Source organism: Manis pentadactyla, chromosome 11, assembly GCF_030020395.1.
Source record: "Manis pentadactyla isolate mManPen7 chromosome 11, mManPen7.hap1, whole genome shotgun sequence".
NCBI lineage: Eukaryota > Metazoa > Chordata > Mammalia > Pholidota > Manidae > Manis > Manis pentadactyla.
Genome location: NC_080029.1, coordinates 105911660 through 105933328, shown reverse-complemented (window position 1 = coordinate 105933328; position 21669 = coordinate 105911660). Strand labels below are relative to the sequence as shown.

At 33.7% G+C, this 21669-nt stretch overlaps 1 protein-coding gene across 8 annotated transcripts in view; it reads right to left on the bottom strand.

Moving 5' to 3' along the window:
• TCF12 (transcription factor 12) overlaps positions 1-21669 on the bottom strand; it is a 415896-nt gene that overhangs the window by 121152 nt on the left and 273075 nt on the right. For all 8 annotated transcript variants that reach the window (XM_036929722.2, XM_036929723.2, XM_057488840.1 and 5 more), the window contains one exon: positions 9079-9143. In XM_036929722.2, the coding sequence (XP_036785617.1) occupies positions 9079-9143 (65 nt within the window). The remainder of the gene's footprint in view (positions 1-9078; positions 9144-21669) is intronic.

Genomic DNA, 21669 nt, shown 5'->3' with positions numbered 1-21669 from the left:
AACAAGCAAATACTTGTTGATTTGATTCTCTATCTTTTAAGCAAGTCCTGTAATGTGTGAAGTTTCCTTCCTTTACGTTTTTCACCCAGTAAAAAGCATGAAAGAAAAGATGAAGCATTTAAATTGTGAATTAATTTAGCTTAAAATGGAAGTTGGAACAAATTTTTGTGAATTGGGTATGCTATAATTATTAAGGACACAATAGTCCTTCAGGAATAAGGGATTCTTTTTATTAAAAATAACACTAAAATTGCTAAAATATGGCCCACAAAGTGTTAAAATATACTGAACACATTATGTTGTTGGTACAGATATGTGTAATTAGTCCTATGGAATTAGCACAAAATTCTCTTATATAAAGTTGTAAAAGAACAACCTCAAACTAAACTATATCTAAGACTAAACAATTTGGGTTACTGAAATAATCTAAAATTCATGAACAATTCTGTCTTAATAACTTAAAACCTTAATTTTAAGAGTAAAAGCAATGATGTGGTTCAGGATATACCACCTCAAAATAATGGTACTTTGGCACACTGAGTTTTTGAAACTGAGGATTTTGAAAAACCAGCAGAAGCAGGAAGGTCACTCTGACCACAACCCCCAGTCCTCAAAGCCCTTCTCCCCTGAAGCAGGCTTTCAACATCCTCCTGTGAGAGACGCACTTCCTGTATACAGAGGAAAGGAGCATCCTTACTTCCAAAGACAAAGCATGCCAACAAGAATCCAAAGAAAACATGTCTTACTAAGTTTCTTCCCGTTTACTACAATTACCTCATATTCCTTAATCTATTCATATTCCTCCATAAGTGTCCACTCTTCATCAAACCTAGCATAGACATACATAGGTCTAAACCCTTTCTTTAGGTCATTTCCTTATTCCTGTGTCATGTAATATTTGTATTAAATACATTTTTATGTTTTTTCTCCCTGTTAATCTGTCTATGACAGTTTACGTTTCAGACCCAGCCAAGAACCCTAAGAGGGTTGAGGAAAAATTTCCTCCCCTATAGTATAAGACTCTATTATATTCTTATGGGTATCTTAGGATTGATATTTATTTCTCCCATTAATTTAATCTTTTAGAGTTTTCTCTAAATAAACTGTTAGAAATCACTCCCATCAAGTAAAAAGTTTAAACTCTAAAACTGTCAATTCTCACTGGCTAAGGAAAAATGACCTTCTTACAAAAAAAGCCTTATTGGGGGAGGAAGAAGGGGAAGAAGGAAAAAGAGAAGTAGCTACTCTACAGGTTATCTTTTATGTAGCAGCTTTTAATCATTTAACCAAATAGTAATGATTCTGTCCTTGAAATTAACAGAGAATCACGCCTAGAAGGGAATGGAAATTTGTTCATCCACTGCATTTAAACTTCCTGTCATGAAGACAAAAACCACGGAAGCCTTAGGTAACCTTATTACACAACGGTAGGACTTTCTTTATCTGTCTTGGACAACAGTCCTCTGTCAGATGTTTTACAAATACTGATTCCCAAATTACGGCTTGTCTATTCATTGTTTTTTAACTTATGCCTTTGCATAAACAGAAGCCTTTAATTTTGATGAAGTCTTATTTATCATTTTTTTCTTTTTTGGGGTTTTTCTCTCTGTATGCTCTAAGAAAGCTTTGCTTACCTCCAAACTGGAGAGGTATTCTCCTGTTTTCTTCTTAAAGCTTTGTTGTTTTAGCTTTTACATTTAGGCCTAGTATCCACCTTGTCTTTAGTGTGAGAGGACTGACGTTCTTATTTGTCCATATGAATATCCTTTTGTTACTCTGCATCTTTTAGTAAAAACGTCTTCCTCTTTTGGACTACTTTGGCAAGCACTCTTAAAAATAAAATGAACTACATAAGTGGGGGTGTACTTCTGGGCTCTATTCTGTTCCAATGTCATATTGCTTGATCATGCCCATTCTGTGCTGCTTCATTACTACTAGAGCTTTATATGATGTCTTAAGAGTCAGGTGGCACAAATTCTCCAGTTTTGTGCTTCACTTTTTAAGACTGCTTTGGATTTCCAAAGAAAATTTAAAATGAGCTTGTAAATTTCTACTCACACAAAAAAATCCAAGTGGGGTTATAACAGATTGCATTTAATCTACAGATCAATTTGGGAAGAACTGACATTTAAAAAATATTATTTCTATTCATAAACTTGGTACATATTTGCATTTGCTGAGATCTTTTTAAATTCCTCTAAGCAATGTTTGTAGCTTAGTAGTTTTCAATGTTGGAAGTCTTTCATTGTCTTTTGTGAAAACTTATTCCTAAGTATTTTAAGTTTTCTTAGATGCTACTGTAAATGGCAATTTTTTTTTGTTTCATTAAAAAAAAAAATCAAGCTGTTCTTTACATCAATGTTCAGATCTTTAGTGTACTCTCAGTCAGGTCTGATGAATGCATATCAAGACACAGGACATTTCTATCACCTCAAAAATGGGGTCCCATCACAGGAGAACTCCTCTTCCTTTTGGCCATTGATTTGATTTTTATCAACACAGTATAGTTTTGCCTGTTATAGATGTTCATATAAATGGAGCCATACAGTATTTTTGAGATCTGGCCTCTCTCACTCAACATAAAATTACTGAGATCATTAGATCATTCCATTTTACTGCTGAAGAGCATTTGATGTAAGAACATGACACAGGTCATTTATCTACTCTCCTGTTGATGAATTTATGGGTTATTTCCAGTTTTAGGCAATAATGAATAAAGCTGCTACAAACACTTGGTGTAAGCTTTTTGTGAACGTTTTCACTTCTCTTGGATAAATACCTGGGAGTAAACTGCTGCATCATGGGATAGACACATTTTAATTTCATAAGAAATGGCCAGTTTTGTAAAGTCCCTGTACCATTTTACAGTCCCACCAATATTATCTTTTTATTTTTAGCTATTGTCATAGTCCTGTACTGATATGTCACTGTGGTTTTAGTTTTCATGTGCCTGATAACTAATGGCATGGGGCATTTTTTTACGTGCTGATTGCTCATTTGTCTATTTTCTTTTGTGAAGTGTCTGTTTAAGTGTTTTGCCATTTAAAAAATTGGGTTGCCTGTTTAGTATTATTGAGTTGTCAGGGATCATTACATATTCTACACAGAAGTCCTTTGTCAATATATGTGTTGCAAATACCTTCTCCAAGTCTGTGACTTCTTTCGTTTTCTTGATGATGTTTTCTGATGAACACATGTTTTTAATTTTGACTTAAGCTCAATTAATTAATTTTTCATTCATGTTTTATGCTTTGTTTTCCCTAAGAAATTTTTGTTTATCCTGGAGTGGCAAAGACAGTCTTCTATTTTCTTCCTTAGCACCTTTATTATTTTAGCTTCCATATTTAAGTCCATGTTCCATCTAGAATGTTTGTATATAGTGTAAGGTAAGGTTTGAAGTTCTGTTCTTTTTCATACTGATATACAGTTTTTCCAGCACTATATATTAAAGAGTTGTTTCTTTTCTCACTGAACTGCTGGGGTTCCCTTACCAAACATCATTTGCCTTATAGGGGTGGGTCCCTTTCTCAACTCTGTTTTGTTTCAGGATCTGTTTGTCAACCTTTATATGAATACGACACACTGTCTTGATTAGTATTGCTTTATAGTACGTTTTGAAGTCAGGTAAACTAAGTCCTTCCTCTTTTATGCCTTTTTAAGATTGTTTTGACTCTTAATCCTGGGCCTTTTCAAAAGAACTTCTAAATAATTTGTCAATGTCTATAAAAAGCCTGCTGGAATTCTGACTGGGACTATATTAAATCTATAGCCCAACAGAACAAGGCATATCTATTTATTTAGATCTTCTTTGATTGCTCTCAGCAGTATTTTACAGTTTTCATTGTTAAATCTTACAATCTTTTGTTAAATTTACCCCTTGGTATTTTATGCTTTTTTGATTTGACTATGAACAGTACTGTTTTATTAATTTCATTTTCTAATTGGTCATGGCTAGTGTACAGAAATACAATTGATTTTTTAGATTGGCTTTGTATTATCCTGTGACATAGCTACAAGTATTTTCTAGCTCTAGAATTTTTCTAGATGATTCCTTAGGATTTCCCATGTACACAAAAATGTTATCTGCAAATTCAGCTTAATTTATTCCTTTCTAATTTTTATGCCTTTTTTCTTGCCTTATTACACTGGCAAAGACATAACATTCAAGTGATAAGAATGGAAATTCTTGCATGTTTACTAATATTAGGAGGAAAACATTTAGTCTTTCACCATTAAGGATGCTGTTAGCTATAGATCTTTCATGCAAGTCTTTAATCAAACTGAGGAAAATGCTTTCTATGTTTAGTTTGTTAAGAGGTTTTATAATGAATATTTGGTTTTGACAAATACCTTTTCTACACCTATGGAAATGACCATAGTGTTTTTCCCCTTAATTCTGTTAATGTGTTGAACTAAATTGATTTGATTTTGAAATGTTAAGCCAACCTTTCATTTCTGGTACAAACCATACAAGCAGCTTGAGTAGCAGGGTGTTTATCACTTCATAAAAAGAACTGAAATGTGTTCCCTTCTTTTCCATTTTCTAAAATAGTTTGTGTAGGATTGGAGATACCAAGCATTTGAAATAATTCACCAATGAATCCATATGACCCTTCAGCTTTCTTTGTGGGAAAACTTGATATGAAGTTACTTTTAGTAGATACAGGGCTATTCAGACTTCCTGTCTCATCTTTCCCCTTTTGGTAAGTATTTTTCAAGATGTATTTCACCTCAGTTGTCAAATTTACTGAATTTATTCACAACATTTCCTTGTTATCTTTTTTTTTTTTTTTAAATAATTATTTTTTATTGAAGGGTAGTTGACACACAGTATTACATTACATGAGTTTCAAGTGTACAACACAGTGGTAGAACATTTATATACATAATTCTAGGTTCCAGCTATCACCCTACCAGGCTGTTACAATATCTTGACTATATTCCTTATGCTATACATTACATCCCGGTTACTAATTTATTTTACCATTGGAAGTCTGTCCTTTTTTTTTTTTTTTTTTTTTTTTTTTGTGAGGGCATCTCTCATATTTATTGATCAAATGGTTGTTAACGACAATAAAATTCTGTATAGGGGAGTCAATGCTCAATGCACAATCATTAATCCACCCCAAGCCTAATTTTTGTCAGTCTCCAATCTTCTGAGGCATATCCTTGTTATCTTTTTAATGTATATGTGATTTATAATAACTTCTTTTCCATTCCAGATATTAGTGATGTGTGTTCTTTCCCTTCCTTCTGTCTCCTTCTTTGTCTTAAATCAGTCTAGCAAGGAGTTATTAATTTTATGGAACTTTTTAAGCCGCTAAATTTTGGCTTTGTTAGTTTTTCCTATTATTTGTTCTTATTTTTAATATTTCTTCCCCACTACTTATTTTGTGCTGCTATTTCTAGATTCATAGGGCAGAACCTCAGGTCATGCACTATAGATCTTATTTTTGAATACAAGCATTTAAAGCTCTACCTTTTCTTCTCAGCACAGCACCAAGAAATATGTTGTATCATATTTCATCATAATTCATCTAGAAATACTTTCTAAATTCCCTTAGGACTTCTTAAAACCATGGATTGTTTAGACATGGATTAATTTCCAAATATTTAATGTTTTTCTAGGTACCTTACTGACTTCTAATTTAACTCTTTTGTGGTCAGAGAATATACTCTGTATGATTTCAAATGTTTCAACTTATTGACACTAGTTTTAAGGATCAACTTTTGATTGTAACATGTGTCCTTGCAAGGAATTTATATTCTTCATTTGTTCAGAATAGGGTTTTATAAATAATAGGTCAAAGTAATTGACAGTTCATTAATTGAGTCTTCACTAAGTTTTTGCCTAGTTATTTTGTCAATTTCTAGGAGGTATTTGAATTTTCAACTATGACTGTAAATTTATTTCTTTAATTCTATAAGTTTTTGTTTCATATATTTTGAAGCTCTGCTATTAGGTATATATATATATTTATCATTGCTCTATACCTTCTTGATGTGAACTGACAATTTTATCACTTTATCATTATCAAAATATCTGTATATAATGAGATTGATTATAATGGAAAAAGAAGCAAATGGTAAGGGTAACTTTCCAAACAACGAAGTGCTAACTTAGCTTTTAAAGTTAATCATTTTCTAAAGGTTATAATATCTGAATTCTGATAAAACTTAAATCACTTTGGAAAACACTGACTACCTCTTCTAGGTCTGAACACCTGAGAAAAACACAAACTATTTGAATAAATGGTTTAGAGGTATCAATAGAAAATGTTGTAATGATAAAAGGATTTTTCACATCATGGTAGCAGTTTTTAAAGTATTATATCTATTGTTAATAAAGATGCTAGGTTCTATGCTCTGTGTTGAATCAATTAAAAACATTCAATTACAGAATGATGTACCAATGTTTCCAGTAATACTGCTACACCATTTCCTTTAAATGGCTCATCAGTTATGCGGCTGCCATGAAGGTAATATGAGGAGACTCATTTAGCAACATATTATTACATCATCTTAACATGAAGAAGGGCCCATCAGGCATTATTAAATTAGCCTGAATTTTGCAGTATGTCAGCAGCATTTTATGTACATTAATAGCAGAGTTAATGTTCCTTGGGAGATTCTGCTGAAGACAAATGATTTCAAAGTGGCATTTGGATATAGTTTTGTGGTCACTATTTACATTTCCTTCTAATATTATTGTGGTTAAGATTTTTATGTTGCCTGTGAATAGGTAAAATGAAATGTCAACCAATTAGTTATTTTACTGTATTTTTTCTTCTCCAATCCATTATAATAAATACTGTTCGGAATACAGGTTTTTCTTTGAATGGAAGTAATACTTTTTTTTTAAACTCTTGAATTTCCCGAGTTTCCTACTTAGGCCTCAGATCAGCTATTGCCATCCATCATAATTCTCCTAACAGAATCAGAGCTAAGTAACAATAATAAATAGCAAAGCCATTGTTCCTTTCACAGTGAAGAATTCTTTTACTTGTTTTAAGAGCCCTCCTGTTTTCACTGATGCTATTGTCTTTGCCACAGTATAATCTCTCCTCTGAGCTCAATTTTGGGTTTTCTATTAGGGGCCCATGCATTGATTCTGTGAATTCTTCAAAGAAACAAATATTTGTCTCACTTAATACCTTTAAGTCTTCTTGTATATAGCAATATTGTTATTTCATATTTCATACATTCCAGTAACCTTGTTCTTTTCCATAGGCCTGCCTGATCTCTTCAAGAAGTTATAGATACTTATTCAATAGTGATCTTATAGGTTCTTCTTTTCATATTCTATATATGCTTATATTTGGTGTATAACGGAAGAACTGGGTTTCTCAAAGCATAATTCCCAGTCCACGTGAATTAAAATCACCCGGGGCATTAGTTAGAAATATAAATTCCCAGGCCCCTCCTCAACCAAATTAAAATGGGAGGGAGGCAAGGGTGTACACTAGGAATCTGAGGGATTCTTATGATGCAGTACAGTTCTCACAGTTCAGAACATCAAGCATGAGTTTGGAACGTTTACCACTTGCTAGATGTACATGCTAGAGTAAATTACCTAATACCCCTGGAGAACACCCATTTTCTAATCTGCAAAATGGGTATTGGTTAAAAGAATTAAATGTGATCATGTTTAATTCAATGCCTGGCTCAGTTAGTGTTCAGTAAATGGTAGCAACTATGCTATCTAAATTTTTTTTAATGTGTTTTGATATGAGAATTGAGTCTGGTATAAATACATACTAATTCTTGGCAAAATCTTTTAAGATTCATCTTTGCAAAATTGGAGCATTATATAAAAAGAGCTTACCACTGATTCTAACTAAATAGCAATACCTTTATCAAGGGAGTATTAAAAAAGTAAGTGAAAATTCATTACTATAAGCATTAACTATGATTTGTTAGATGTAGCTGTAGTTTCAAAGAGCTTATAACAGTTTTCTTCCTCAAGTTTAGCAGTGGTGTTAACATTAGATCAGGGGCTCTCAGACTTTTTGGTCTCTTAAAAATAACATTAAGGAATCAAAATAGCTTTTGCTTTGTGAGCTATATAAATTTAAAACACTTTTAAGAATGTGGATGGATGTCTGTTGCAAAATGCTTCCTCAAGTAAATGGTGTTTAACCTTCAGAGACCTATAATATAAAGCAGGTGGAAGCAATATGGTGAATTCTGTTTTTGAAATGAGGAAATCATTGCAGAAATGGGATTTAAGGTTAAGTGACTTGTCTTAATATCACAGGTCAGTAACTTGTAGAGGTGGGATTTGAACCTATGTCTTCTGACTCTGGATAGTACAATTATGGAATATGCATTAAATGGAGTACTACTGTTAGTATGACAAAACTGGCGCACATGTCTGAAATTAGGGTGGACCTCAGGAAACAGATGCAGACAGCAGAAAACAAATTTAATATATGCTCCCTGTCTATTCTTTTTGGCTTAATTCTGATGGGAATCTGTAGGTTAACTGAGTGTTCAGAATTCTATCTATCCATATATTTATGGGGAAAAAAGCAGAGAAGATGACCATTAGTACAAATACAGTATGCTTAGTAATATGGAAGAATTGAAACAAAGTTTCCAAGTCAAAAATACCATAAGAAGCCTAAAAATTGGTTGGATGTAGGACTGAAATGAAAATTATTTCCAATTTCCTAAGTTTAACGTAAAAGGACAGTCAAACTACACAGAGCAATTGAATGTTGTTTAACTCTTCAACTGAATGTATCAGCAACTCTGTTCTTTTTATGATGAAATATGCAAAAATCATTTTCAGAAATAAGCATTTTGGAAGGGGGTAGGAAGATAACTGCTACTTTGCTTCTAGCTAAAATGGAGGTGAGTTATGAAAATCTTTGATGACAGAGAAAGGTGAACTGGGGAAGGGAAACCATTTTAAGCAGAGGAAGTTAGAGAAAAGAAAGTATGTTTACCTGCTAAAATCCTACTATATTTAGTCACAAATAATGGTGAAATCAATTGGACACATTTCTACCTCTTCTACTAAAACCTTTACTTATGTGTTTTAAATGGTCTCACTTTTGTATTTATTAAACTTACCTGACAGCCTGGTAATCCACTGTCTCTGCTGTACAGGGAAAATGAGCCTCTTTCTGATGTTTTCCCTATAAAACAAAGAAAATAACTTCATACAGAAATCTTCATTGGTTGATAATCAGTTCAACTTCTAAACCATTCATGCTGATTTTAATAGAGTTTGGAAGTATAGGAAAAATTAGATATAAGATGATAAAACCCAATAAATAAAATCTGAAAAGCTTAGATCATTGCAGTCAGTTTAACAGTCAAATTCTGACTTTCTACATAAAATAGCATGTATTTTATTATTTTCTCTTTTCATTGTAAAACAATGGAAAAATTTCAAAAGCATGTAAAAGAATGGACATCCATATAGCCAACAGTATGATCCATGTACCCACTTGTGAGAATGACATTTTCCTATATTTGCTTCAAACTGGGTATTTCTCCCTCTCTCTTTCTCTCTCTCAGAAATTAAAATAGTACAGACAGAGTTCAAATGTCACCACAGGCCCCAAGATAACCATTATCATAAAGTCTGTGTATGATTCCCATGTATATTTTGAATCTTTTAATATACATTCATACTTAAATACACACTACTTTTAATATATATTTGTATTCAATACACACTACCGACTGTTTAATAATTGAAGCAAATGGGATTACATGGTATTTATCCTTGTGAAATTTGCATTGTCATGCAATATTGTTTTTGAGATATATGTTGACAATAGACAACTAGTTCATTCATTTTTACTGTTGTAAAATATCCCATTAAACAAATAAAACCACAGTTGATCTGTTCCCCTTCTGAAAAAAAAGGTATATTATTTCTATTTTTTTTGTTATTAAGATTATTGAAATAAATATCCTTGCACATGTCTTATACACACAGTTTTCCCAGGATAGATGCAAAGAATTGGAACTGCTTGATTAAAGGATAAGGATGCACACTTTTAACTTTCTAGGTTATTACCTTACTATTCTGTGAAGTCAACATGCCAATTTATACTCTTTTCAGAAATGTTTAAGTATTCCTGTTGGGACTATAACTGCAGTTCAAAAGTTGGATGGCTAAATGTTAGGAATGGTACCCACCAGACCTAGAAGGAGAGCAGATGTCCCACAGTGCTGATAATTGACAGCAGTGTTCTTACTCATTTGCTTTTCAATACACTAGAGTTTAACTATGTTCAGTAAAGTGAATTTACAAATGTTATATAGTTTTTAACTAAACGACCCCTCTTAAAGAGACATGCTGCTTAAAAAGATTTCTGTGAAGATCATAATTTGATGTTATTATCAAAGATGGAGACACCAATAAATGACAACGGCAGAGCTAATTCTTTTTCTCCATGCCAAGATAAAATAATAATAAAATCTGACAAGTTACCCGAAATATTTAAAATTGTCGAGGCTATGTGAACTTCACCATAATTGTATGCCATATATTGAGTTATTAGCTTGTGATTGTATAAAAATGTATAGTTTATTAATTTTTAAAACTCCACACATAGATGGGATGCTCAAAATTATTAATAAAGTGCATAATTTTTTTTAAAACTTGGAAACATTATGTACTAATATTTGATCATTTCCACTGATGTATATATGCCACACTGGCCAACTGATGTAGAAATTTGACAACTCTAAATAGGGCATCTACAGACACCTTACACAAAATAATCCTTGTAATAACAAAGCTAGTTATAATAATAATTAGGGGTATAATTTCTGTGCACATTAGGACATTATAGCAGTCTTAAGCACATACTGGCTATTACTGATGAAACACATATTTCAGGTTAAGTAATGTCAACACATAAAAATTCAGATTTATGACAACAGGTTAATTACGTGGTATATTTGCCTCACATTCTTACCCTAACATAGTATGTTCTGCATAAAGAACTTTAATTTGCAAAATATACTTAAAAACTAAGAAGAAATAATTATAACTCTTTAAGGATGTATCTTTTACACATAAGACTGCTTCTAAGAGTCAAGATGGTATCTTGGGGTTTTGGATGTTACTTTTCACTCTTGGAATCTGACCTCACAAAACCATGAAAAGGTTTGTACATTTGTAATTCTGACACACACCCCTCTCCATGCCTCATCAAAATGGATCAGAAACCCAGCTGGAACAAGAGGATGGCAGAGTCTGAAGGGAAATGCCAACTCAGAATGGCTGGCAGGGAGATACTTTGAAAAAATAATTAACAGCCCACACCTACGGTTTGGAGGTATCATTTTATTAATCAAATAAACAAGTTTATGAAATATTAAAAGTCATTCTCAATACATGTTTTTAATTTTAAGAAAATGCTGCCTTTAAAAACAAGCCATGTCTCATATACTTGGCAGGACAGAACTAGGAGACAATGTTAACATTTTAAACAAATACCATAAAAAAAAAAAGACTGTACCCAATGGCTTGTCATGCACGATACACTATCAACTTCTTATTGGTTGAAATATTCACTAAGTCTTTCTTCCTACCTTGTGAATTCCTCTTCCAGAAACATTTCAAACAATTAGTAAAGACTTAAAGCTAAGCAACAACTTAAGGTTCACTCAAATGTACTAGAAAAGAATTCTCTTTTTTTATTGTTTATGTGGAAAAGGCAACAAAGTAAGAGATCCATAGTAGCTCTGCTCTGTTTTTAGAGAAGTACAACTTTCAAATATAATCTTAGCTTCGTTATCTGTGTGGATGCTACCAATTGGGTAGTTTAAGAAATGTAAAGTTTTTAAACTTACTTTCTTGTGCCTCTCAAAATTTCTAAACTTCTCCTTTAAACAAAGGATATTCAAAGCAAAGAAATGGAAACCTAATTTCACATAAGCTAAAAATATAACAAAATAAGAGTTTCTTTTAAATTGGAAAGTTGGTATCTTGTTTTAAAATAATACCTTATTCAAATGAGATGTTGAAATGTAAATACATTTTAATTTTCACCTTTCATTACTTAGGAAGTAAGTTATTTTTTAGGGACCTAGAGGTTTGGGTACTCCTGAAATATAGTAATGCATATACCATCTGAAATTTATAAGACATTCACCTTCAATGTTTCAAAATTACTTTTCACATGAACTATTTTCATTTATTAAAATAAATTATATAAGTATTTTATCTCAGGTACCTGACAAATACCTTCTAGCTACTGTAATTATGGGTTTCTGCTAACTTTTATATAAATATTACATATAGATGTAGTATGTGGACAATTTTAACAGTAAATATCACCTGGACAGAGTTTAAGAACTATTAATAATAACATATCTAATTTCCCTTGAAACAGCTATGAAAATTACAAAAAATATACTGGGATATTCTAGTAGAAGGGTTTTATTTGTGTGTGGGTGTGTGTGCACTGTGGACTTCTTTGGCAGTCTTTTCAGAATGATGTTTTTAAGTGTACAGAATACACAGTGCTATAAAATAAACCAATATGTTACATCAAAATGTTAAAAGACAAATGTGCTGCATGGTAGTACATATGCTTTTATTAACACATAAATAAGATCTAAAAGCAGACCTATTAACAATGGTAATTTCAAATCATAAAGTTTAAGGTATCTGCAACAACTATATTGTACTATGAAAATAAAATACCAGTTCTGTTGTTGCCAAAATCATAGATACTTACTGTTAGGACTGTTTTGCTATCCTCATATAAAACGAAGGGCATGCTAAATTTCACTTAGAGATTGGTAAAAAAAATCAAGTCACATCTTCCCTGTCCATGCTCACTGATTCTCATTCTGTTCTGGCAGTCTGTGGATGGAGTTCAGACTGAGAACCTCAACTACAACAGAATATGAACGTATTTTTGGAGATATACATTCATATACAGATATGGATATCAAGATACCAGACACATATTTTATAAGTGTTATGTGTGCAAAAGTATTTTAAGTAGTTAAACTTACATAGTTTATATTAACCTGAGAACTGCTCAAGAAATGACAGATGACTTTGACAGATTTGGACAATGTTTAAAACAATTGTTCAAAAAACAGCAAATTTCTGAAGTTCAAGAAATTACTTAATTCAGTTGATTGTGTGTAAGATGCATAAACTATTAGAGGCAATTACTAGAGTAACAAATTTTCTCAGACTTAAAAAAAAAATTCTAAGTCATCTTGTTTGCTACCAGTAACATACATGCTGCAACAAGAAGCTGTAACTTTCCAATGCTTGCCAAAGCTCCAAAAATACAAACTAATGTTAATATTAGTCTATAAAGAACTCCTTAAAAAATAATTCCTACATTATTTCGGCATAGGACATAGTCAGCAGCCAACTTGAGGCTGGGAGTGGAGACACAGTTCTATATTCCCATTCCTCCCCAACCCAATTACAAATATTCAGAAGTTGACCAACTAGACACAAGCAACTGAGTTCAAAACATTTCATCTAACATTTATAGGCTAGTCACTCTGACAGATGGTATAGGGTTCTAAGATGAATACTCAAGCCTCTGCCCTCAATAGGTGCCAACTAGTGGAAAAGCTTACAGCCTACTTGGATGAAAAACAAGTTTCACAATTAAGGTCAGGTGCCTTGAGGTTCAGATCCAAAATGAATTGTGGGTGGTTCTAGAGGAGTGGACAGGGAATAGCCAGGGGCTTGGGCAATCCATAAGGCCCACTGAATCAGGAAGGCACCTTTTGGTCATATTAAATGTGGAGATTAAACTACCCACCATTCACAGAAGAAGGGTCTTCTAAGTAGGTGGCCTATGTGAGAACAGTTATATATGGCCTTTCAGGAAACTGATTTTCCAACAAAACTAGTCATGCACATAAGTTGTACTGTGCCATACACAGAGATTTAGAATTATCAAAGTGTTTTTCAGTTAGGCCTAGGTCATGCTGTCCCAAGGCAAGAAGAACAGTCTGTCTCTGGGATAAAAACGTATGTACAGACTGAGACAAGTTGATCAACACCAGAGTAAATAGTGGTAAAGGCAAAGCTGAATATTCTTCCTTTGCCTGAGGATGAGGATCTTCCTAGTCTTGGGAGTTTCTAGTGTGGTGAGAATCAAATTACAAAAGCTATCCCATCTCACACCCTAAGAGAGATAAAATTTTTTTTCCCCAAAAGCATTAAATGTTTTTTTTCTGATCAGCATTAAGAAAAAGAAGGGAATAGAAAGATATGGACTGAAACAGAACAGCAAAGAGAAAAGGAAATGTAAAAAACACAAGAGAAGAGAAATATGAAAACCTGCCTTTCTCTGCAACTGTTTGAATTTTATTACTCCATAAGTACAGTAAAAAATACACTGGCTTTTTAAACAGTCATATATACTACCTTGAAGGCACAAATTAAACTTTTTTTTAAAACTTAAACCAATGTTAAACCAAGTAACCCTATCCTATACATATACAAGTGGTTTTTCTAAACATAAATGCAGGACTTCGTGTCTTTAAAAAAATTATTTTAAATTTCATCTTTGATTCCTATCTGAGTTTACGCTGAATACTTGGAAGCCCCAGAAAAGACAGGTATGAAGAACATGATTAGAAATTGCTAACATTTATTTCATGGTAAGAACCGAAGGCATGCCGACCCCCAAGAGAGTTGAACAAAGAGTTGCAATGAGAGGAATCCTCTTGGCAGGTTATTTAAGAGGATGGAATGTGCCACACCCAATTTTGGGAATCCTGGTTTTAAGGGTTCAGATTTTAAACAGGGTAAAAATAAAGCCCAATTTTGGCAACTCCTTGAAGAGCAGGTGAATTAATGAACTCCTGTATCATTTCTGAGTAATCAGAATTGCCAGTGAAACCAAATGACCTTTCCCAGGATCACAGATTGTTTTCACTGGGACTTCAGAGGCTACCTAGTCCAACTCCTACCAGTGAAGTACTACTACTTTGAACATGAACAGTCACATCAAAAAAAGTCAACTGATGATTACTTTCCCCTTTGTATAATCCACATTTTAAGAATAACAATAAAAAACCAAAGGACATGGATGGTGAGGGATCTGGAAACAAGATCAGCTAAAAGAACTGAGATGTTAGTCGAAGAAGAGAAGATCTAGGAGAACTTGGTTTCTGTACTTTTTAATACTTGCAGAGCTATCATGCCAAGGGAGGAATCAGACTACACTCTTTGGTCCCAGGGAAAAGACCTATGATTAAGGAAAGGATAAAAGTAAAGAAGTGCATTATTTTAGCTTATTATGAGGAAAAACTCTCAGAATTTCCAATGGCAAAATTAACTGTGCAGAAAATGATGTAATATTCCAGTTACTCTTTTGTTGTGAATTTATTTATTAATGAAGTGGAAGACAGATTTTTTAACACCCAAGTTACTACTGGTAAATCATACTGAGTTCATGTTTATTGGACATTCAGGTATAGTGAAATGACCAAGTTTTTGCCTACTTTTATCCTATTGGATCAGCTGTCATTCACTTGCTGATTTGTAGGAATTCTTCACATATTTTTGATACAAATACCTTTCATTGTTTCTACTGGAATTTTCTATAGGTTGCCTTTTCATTTTCATAATTCTATCTTTTGATAAACAGAAATTCTTCATTTTATCATAGGCCAATTTGTCCATTTTTTTCTCTACAGTTAGCATTTTTTGGTGTGTGTACTGTTTAAGAAATCTTTGCCTATTCTAAGGTTACAAATCTATTTTAATATGTTTGCTTTTGAGAGATTTACTATACATCTTTCACATTTAAATCTGAATTTCATTTTTGTGTATGTTGGTAGGGGATTAAGGTACATGTTTTTTTCCATAGGGATATTCAATTGACTTCAATACTGTTTATTATTTTAAGACCTACGTCTTAAAAGTATCATTGTGGCTGCTGTGCAGAGAATAAATATAGGGGAACAAGGATGGAAGCAGGCAGACCAATTAAAAGACTACTGAAATAATCTAGATGAAAGCTAATGGTGGCTTTAATTCTTCCAACTGAAGAGGCAGGTACTATTAAATCTCTACTTTACTACTGAGGAGAAATAATTTGCCCAAGGTCATAGAATTAATAAGTAGTTGAAAGAACTAGAATGCAGGGTTGACACCAAATGCTTAATAGTACACTATACTGCACTGTTTTCCAATGGAGGTTTAAGACACAATTCCCACAGTCTGATCATGTATGTAGACATTTGGTGGACCCCAAACACAGCCTAAGAATTTTTCTCAAGCAGATGACCAATCAACTGTTTGGGCACTGTACATGAAACCTATTCCTGCTGAAAAGAGGGACTGATAACAAATCATCCTCAAAATGATTAGCAACAAAATCTAACTATCCCAAAGTGTGGTTCTGAATAGAGAACATAGTTAAGCTGGTTTCACTCACAAGTAATTGCTATTCTTTTCAGTTCTCACAAAGGGCACATGATGATGTTACTCTTCCTTCAAGTGCCTGTTAGAAAAATATTTATTCTAATCTTGTCAGTTTAACCTGTAAAAATAAACAAATTTTGGACAGATCAGAGGTTGTATAATAGCATCCTGAGAGATTGTTTTGTGTGGCTGATGCAGGGACTTGTTTGTGTAAATTTACAACAATTAAAAAAAAATGCTGTCACAGAAATGATAATGCATCTTGCAGAAGACCTACTTCAGAGAACATACCGACTGAGAGCTCCAGCTGCCGTGCTCAGAAATCCATGACTGCTTTTGCCCTGAGGCCCACTTGCTTCCAACAAACTTCAACAGAGAATGGTGGGAAAATGAAAGCGCACCCCTTCCTGGGAGACATGGCATTCCTTGTTGACCAGCTGGACTCCAGAACTCCCCAACTTATTTGCTGAGCCTTCCTTAGAGTGCACAGCAGTCTAGGGAAGTTCCATTCTCAAAGTCTTAAGATAGCTTGGGCCATAGTTACAGTAACTAGCGTTTGAAGATTAGCCATTATGTGCAAGGCACTATGAAATGTGCTCTACTTAGCTTGCTGGTACCACTACTAGTTGTATTCTTTTTCCTTCTAGAAATCCTGCTAATACCAAGGAATAATCGAAGGACTGGGGTAACACCTGAGATATAACAGTAAATTTTCAAGATCCCTTGTAGAGCTCAACCTACTGGCTAGAAAAACCAATCTGGTAATACTCTCCTGACTGTACATGTTCTTTTCCTACCAATTCAAAATAATTTTATGAGGAAATGTACAGAGACAAAGATATTATAGAGGATACAGTTGGCTCAACATTTATTTCTGCAGCAGTCTTGTGATTACCTGAACTAAGGTAATCACTAAAGTGATTTTCAGCCAACTAAGGTTTACTAATGTCAATGAATAGATACTACTCAGTGAATAGTTATTGACCTCCTAAGTAACAGCATAAATTAGAGCAAGGGGTTTTCTTATTTGTCCAAAAGCCATATTATTTCAATGTTCATCTTTGTAAGGCATACTGCATTCATAAATTAAAATTCTCCATTAAGTAGAAAACTCCATGTGCTATATTTTAAATTGGTAGCATTAGATTTGTTTTTCATAAAAGATAAAGGCTTAACCTAGAAAAAAATTTCCCAGATGTTTCAGAAAAGTTACCTAGATCAACATTAATGATTCAAAATAAGATATTTCACTATATAAAGCATAAGAGCTTTTCCACATTTAGCTTTCAGAGAAACAGTACGAAATCCTTACACAGGCAAATTAAATATTTGGGCACAAATCTAAATTTGATCACAGTTTTATAAGCAGACCGTTCTCTTCCCCCTTGAGTAATCTCTGATAACTCATTATTTACCTCTTTTCTCATGGAAAAGCTTTTCCCTTCCCTTTTGCATGTGAACACTACCAAAAGTTTCATACAACCTGAAGCACATTTAACCACCTAGAAAAATAAAAACATACTATGCTACAGAGGGGGTAAATCTTTAATGCTGTTGGGTAGAGCAGAGCAGACACCTAGGAATCCTGATCACTGGATTCATCTCTTGGCACTTGCTTCTCTCTCACTGACTGAACAGGGCAAGTTACAAGTCACTTAACATCAATGGCCCCACTTACTCTTTTAGGAAAATCAGTTCAGTAACGTGAACCTCTTACAGGCTTGCACAGTTTAATTAATGCTTATAAAGTACTTGGAAATTCTTGTCTGAAAGAATTTACACTAATGCTGTTAGAACTAGAGACTTCATTTTGATAGCAATTGGCTCAAACTGATAGGAAAAAATATAAAAGATCTCAAACCAACAGACTTTTTTTTTAAAGAAAGAAAAGAGAAAGAGGGTTTCAACATAAATGCTTGACTATTTTCTTCACAACAATTTGTTTAAGTATTACTGGCTAACATTTGTGCCAAGCACACTACTGATGACATTGAAGATATTTAAATATCTAGTGCCAACAAGCACAGCTGCTGGACTCTCTACGCCCTCCTCTTGTTCACTCCATGCCAAATTACTCACACAGCTATGAATGATGAGGCAGCAGCATAGAAAAATGCCAAGTACGAATGAGATTAGTGATAAACCAGAGGATCCCTACAGAGATTAGTGATTAGTAAGTGTCCAGTGTAATCACTTTTCCAACCTAGCCTTTATCTTATCAATTACTCCATCTTAACTGCACCAACTTCCTGTGATAGGCATCAGAACTGTAAGCAACTTCCCTATCAGTGATTCCTGCAGAACTGCTAAGGCACCAATACAGTATCTCATTATCCTTGACAAAAGCACAACGTCAGACCTAGGCAATTCTTGAAACTAAAATCTAAGATGAAGTAGTCCAGGATTCAAACATTCACCAATCCAGCTACCCTTCCCTGGAGATTCACACATTAAACTTAAACAAATAGATGAGGATGAAAAGGTTTATACAAAACAGTTTGCCATCAGAATGTCCAGAGAGAACATTAAAATGTTAAAATTCAATATTGAGGGAATGAGATGAGTAGGGAGTTAGAAATTAGAAATGAATGACAGAATAAAATAAGATAAATACATTATGATCCACTTTAGTCATTTACCAAACATTTCTGGACCATGGTCCTGTTGTACTATATACAGAATACATAATAAGGTATTCATTATTGGTAGCTTAATCTAAACTCCACTTCCCCGAGACATTTTACTTAGTAGTTGCGTTTTCTAAATTGTCCCTGAAAATATATTGCACTTTTGCTTTTCCTAAGGTTCAGTATTTGTGTTTTCTCACTTCATGTCTGCATACTTCCCCAACCATGTTTAGAACTTAGAAACAAAGACATTTCATTTTTATAGCAATACAACAAATTATAGAACTAGAAGTTCTCTCTTCATCTTTGGCTGCATTTCAGGAGAAAATATGGTGAATGGATATTCTCTAAAACAATCAAGTAATTTTTGTATCTTAATGTTTATCCTATTCCCAAATAAAGGATCTGAAATAATTCAATTGATACAACTTTCTAGGGACTAAGTAAACTAAGCCAAACCTTCAACACCTTAATTTTGTTTACTCCCCTTGACCCAAAAGAAAAAAGAAAATCAGATAAAAGTCACACTGTCAAATATCTGGCTGGGGGAAAAGAGGGAGCATTATTTTCAAGTTACCCTGGTAATCACAAACATAATAATCTACATGTTCTGACATACAGACTCTGTTTCCACCAATTTTTGTATGAATGCTTCTCTCAGAAATTTTTCACATTCATACATGAAAAACAGAATATGAAGCTCATTATTGTTAATTCCCATAATTTTCTCACATCTTTTTGTATTTTGGCTGTTTAATTTAAACCATGACCTTACCAGGCAAGGTCAGTGTTTGAGTCTGTTTTTTATGGCACCCAGGGACCAGGAGGCAGATGCCACTTGTTCAGGGAACACTGGTCTGGAATCCTAGACTTGTTTTGTTTGCATGCCAGGGACAGATTTTATTCCAAGACTCTATCTATGGCATATAGCCATGTGGAAGCAGAGTAACAGTTTAGAGGCCTGTGCTCTAAAATAGTGTATAATAAGTGATTGTTAAATAGCTAGTTTCCCTTGACAGCAAGAACTGGAATAGAAATAACAGAACTGGCCAATGGATCTGCTACCATTCACTAACTATATGGTCAGAAACAAGAGCAGTGGAGTAAAACAGGCCTGGAAAGGAGAGTCAGAGGGTCTATTCCTGTCTCTGCTGTGGACTAGCTGAGTGACATGGGTAAGCTGTTAAACCTCCTCAGACCTGAGTTCCTTTACCTAGAGAATGGGTTGGGGTGGGGCAACTTTGGACTGGATGACGTCTTTAAGTCTATGAAATAAACATCCTCATCTATTTAGCTATTAAATCAGGCATCCCCTTCTGACAGAAAGCAAATTTGGACATTGCCAGTGGTAAAAGGAAGATAAGCTGCTAAAATACACAGGGACTTTTACAATGATGGCGATGTACAGTCATAAAAATGAAGTGTATAAGTAGTTTATCATATATTTAATACATTTTGAGATATTTAACCACTAATATGATATGCTGAATATAACAAATTCAAGTTAATATACTTAGAGTTACCAAGACTTCATTCTACTCAGATTAAGAAAAATCTGAAATGTTAATGTAGTCTACCACCTATGTAATGCTGAAAGGTAGTACTTCATACACCACAAAAAATATACAAACACAGAGCAACTGAAAGGAAACTATTCTATTTTGTTGAACCAGAAAGAGTAAACCCAATAGTCTTAAATCCCCTCTGTGGTCTTCTGGGATTTAAATAAGGTTCTTGCTACATGATGGGCACTCTAAAGGTAAAATATGAGACATGCAATTTTCACTGAGTGGCCTCCAGTATTGCAATTTACTGCCATCCTATCGCTACAGTTTGAAAATAGGTAAAGGCTAGCCTCAAGTGCTCAATGGGTTATAATCTAAAGTTCATTTGTGAGTTAGACATAGTTTAACTATGTCTATGTTTAAGTAAGTTTCTTACACACCAACTCATTATTAATGACTATACAAATCAATTTAAGCCACAGTACATCTGTGTAAAATCTTTATTGAAGGAAGGAATGAAGGAAGAAAAAAATGTAATACAATAGGGAGGAGCCATGGGAGAGTGGTTATAAAGAGACTCTGGATATCGACTAAACGGGTGTGAACTCCCACTCTGCTTCTTACAAACATTACTTTCTAACCTCTCTGTCTCTTAGTTGCCTCAACTGTGAAATGGGTAACCATTTCACATCATTGGTTTTTTGTAAGAATGAAAAGTATCAACATATAAAGTGCGTAGAACAGTGAAAAACACAAGGGCTAGTTAAATATCAGTAATTATTTAAGAACAAATACATTGATTAGAAAATCCTTATGTGTGGATTTTGAATATGGGTGCTTGAGGAAAAAGTCCTTAAACAGAGGAGAAAAAAGGTAGATTCCAGGGAAATAGTTTAATGGGAACTTTTGAATACTTTTAAAGGTTTTAAAATTCTTTATGCCTTTCATTTAATTAAATGTCACTAAAAGCTAATGGCTTCACTCTTAGCATTACTGAATGGGTATATCTTATACTTAGCACACTGCTTGTATACTTAGCCACAATCAATTCAGTTTCTGTTCACAACTGAAATAAAGAGAGAAAAGATTTACCAAAGAAAGCATGCAATATCTGGAAAAGGTGGTGAGGGATTTGAGGAGAGATGAA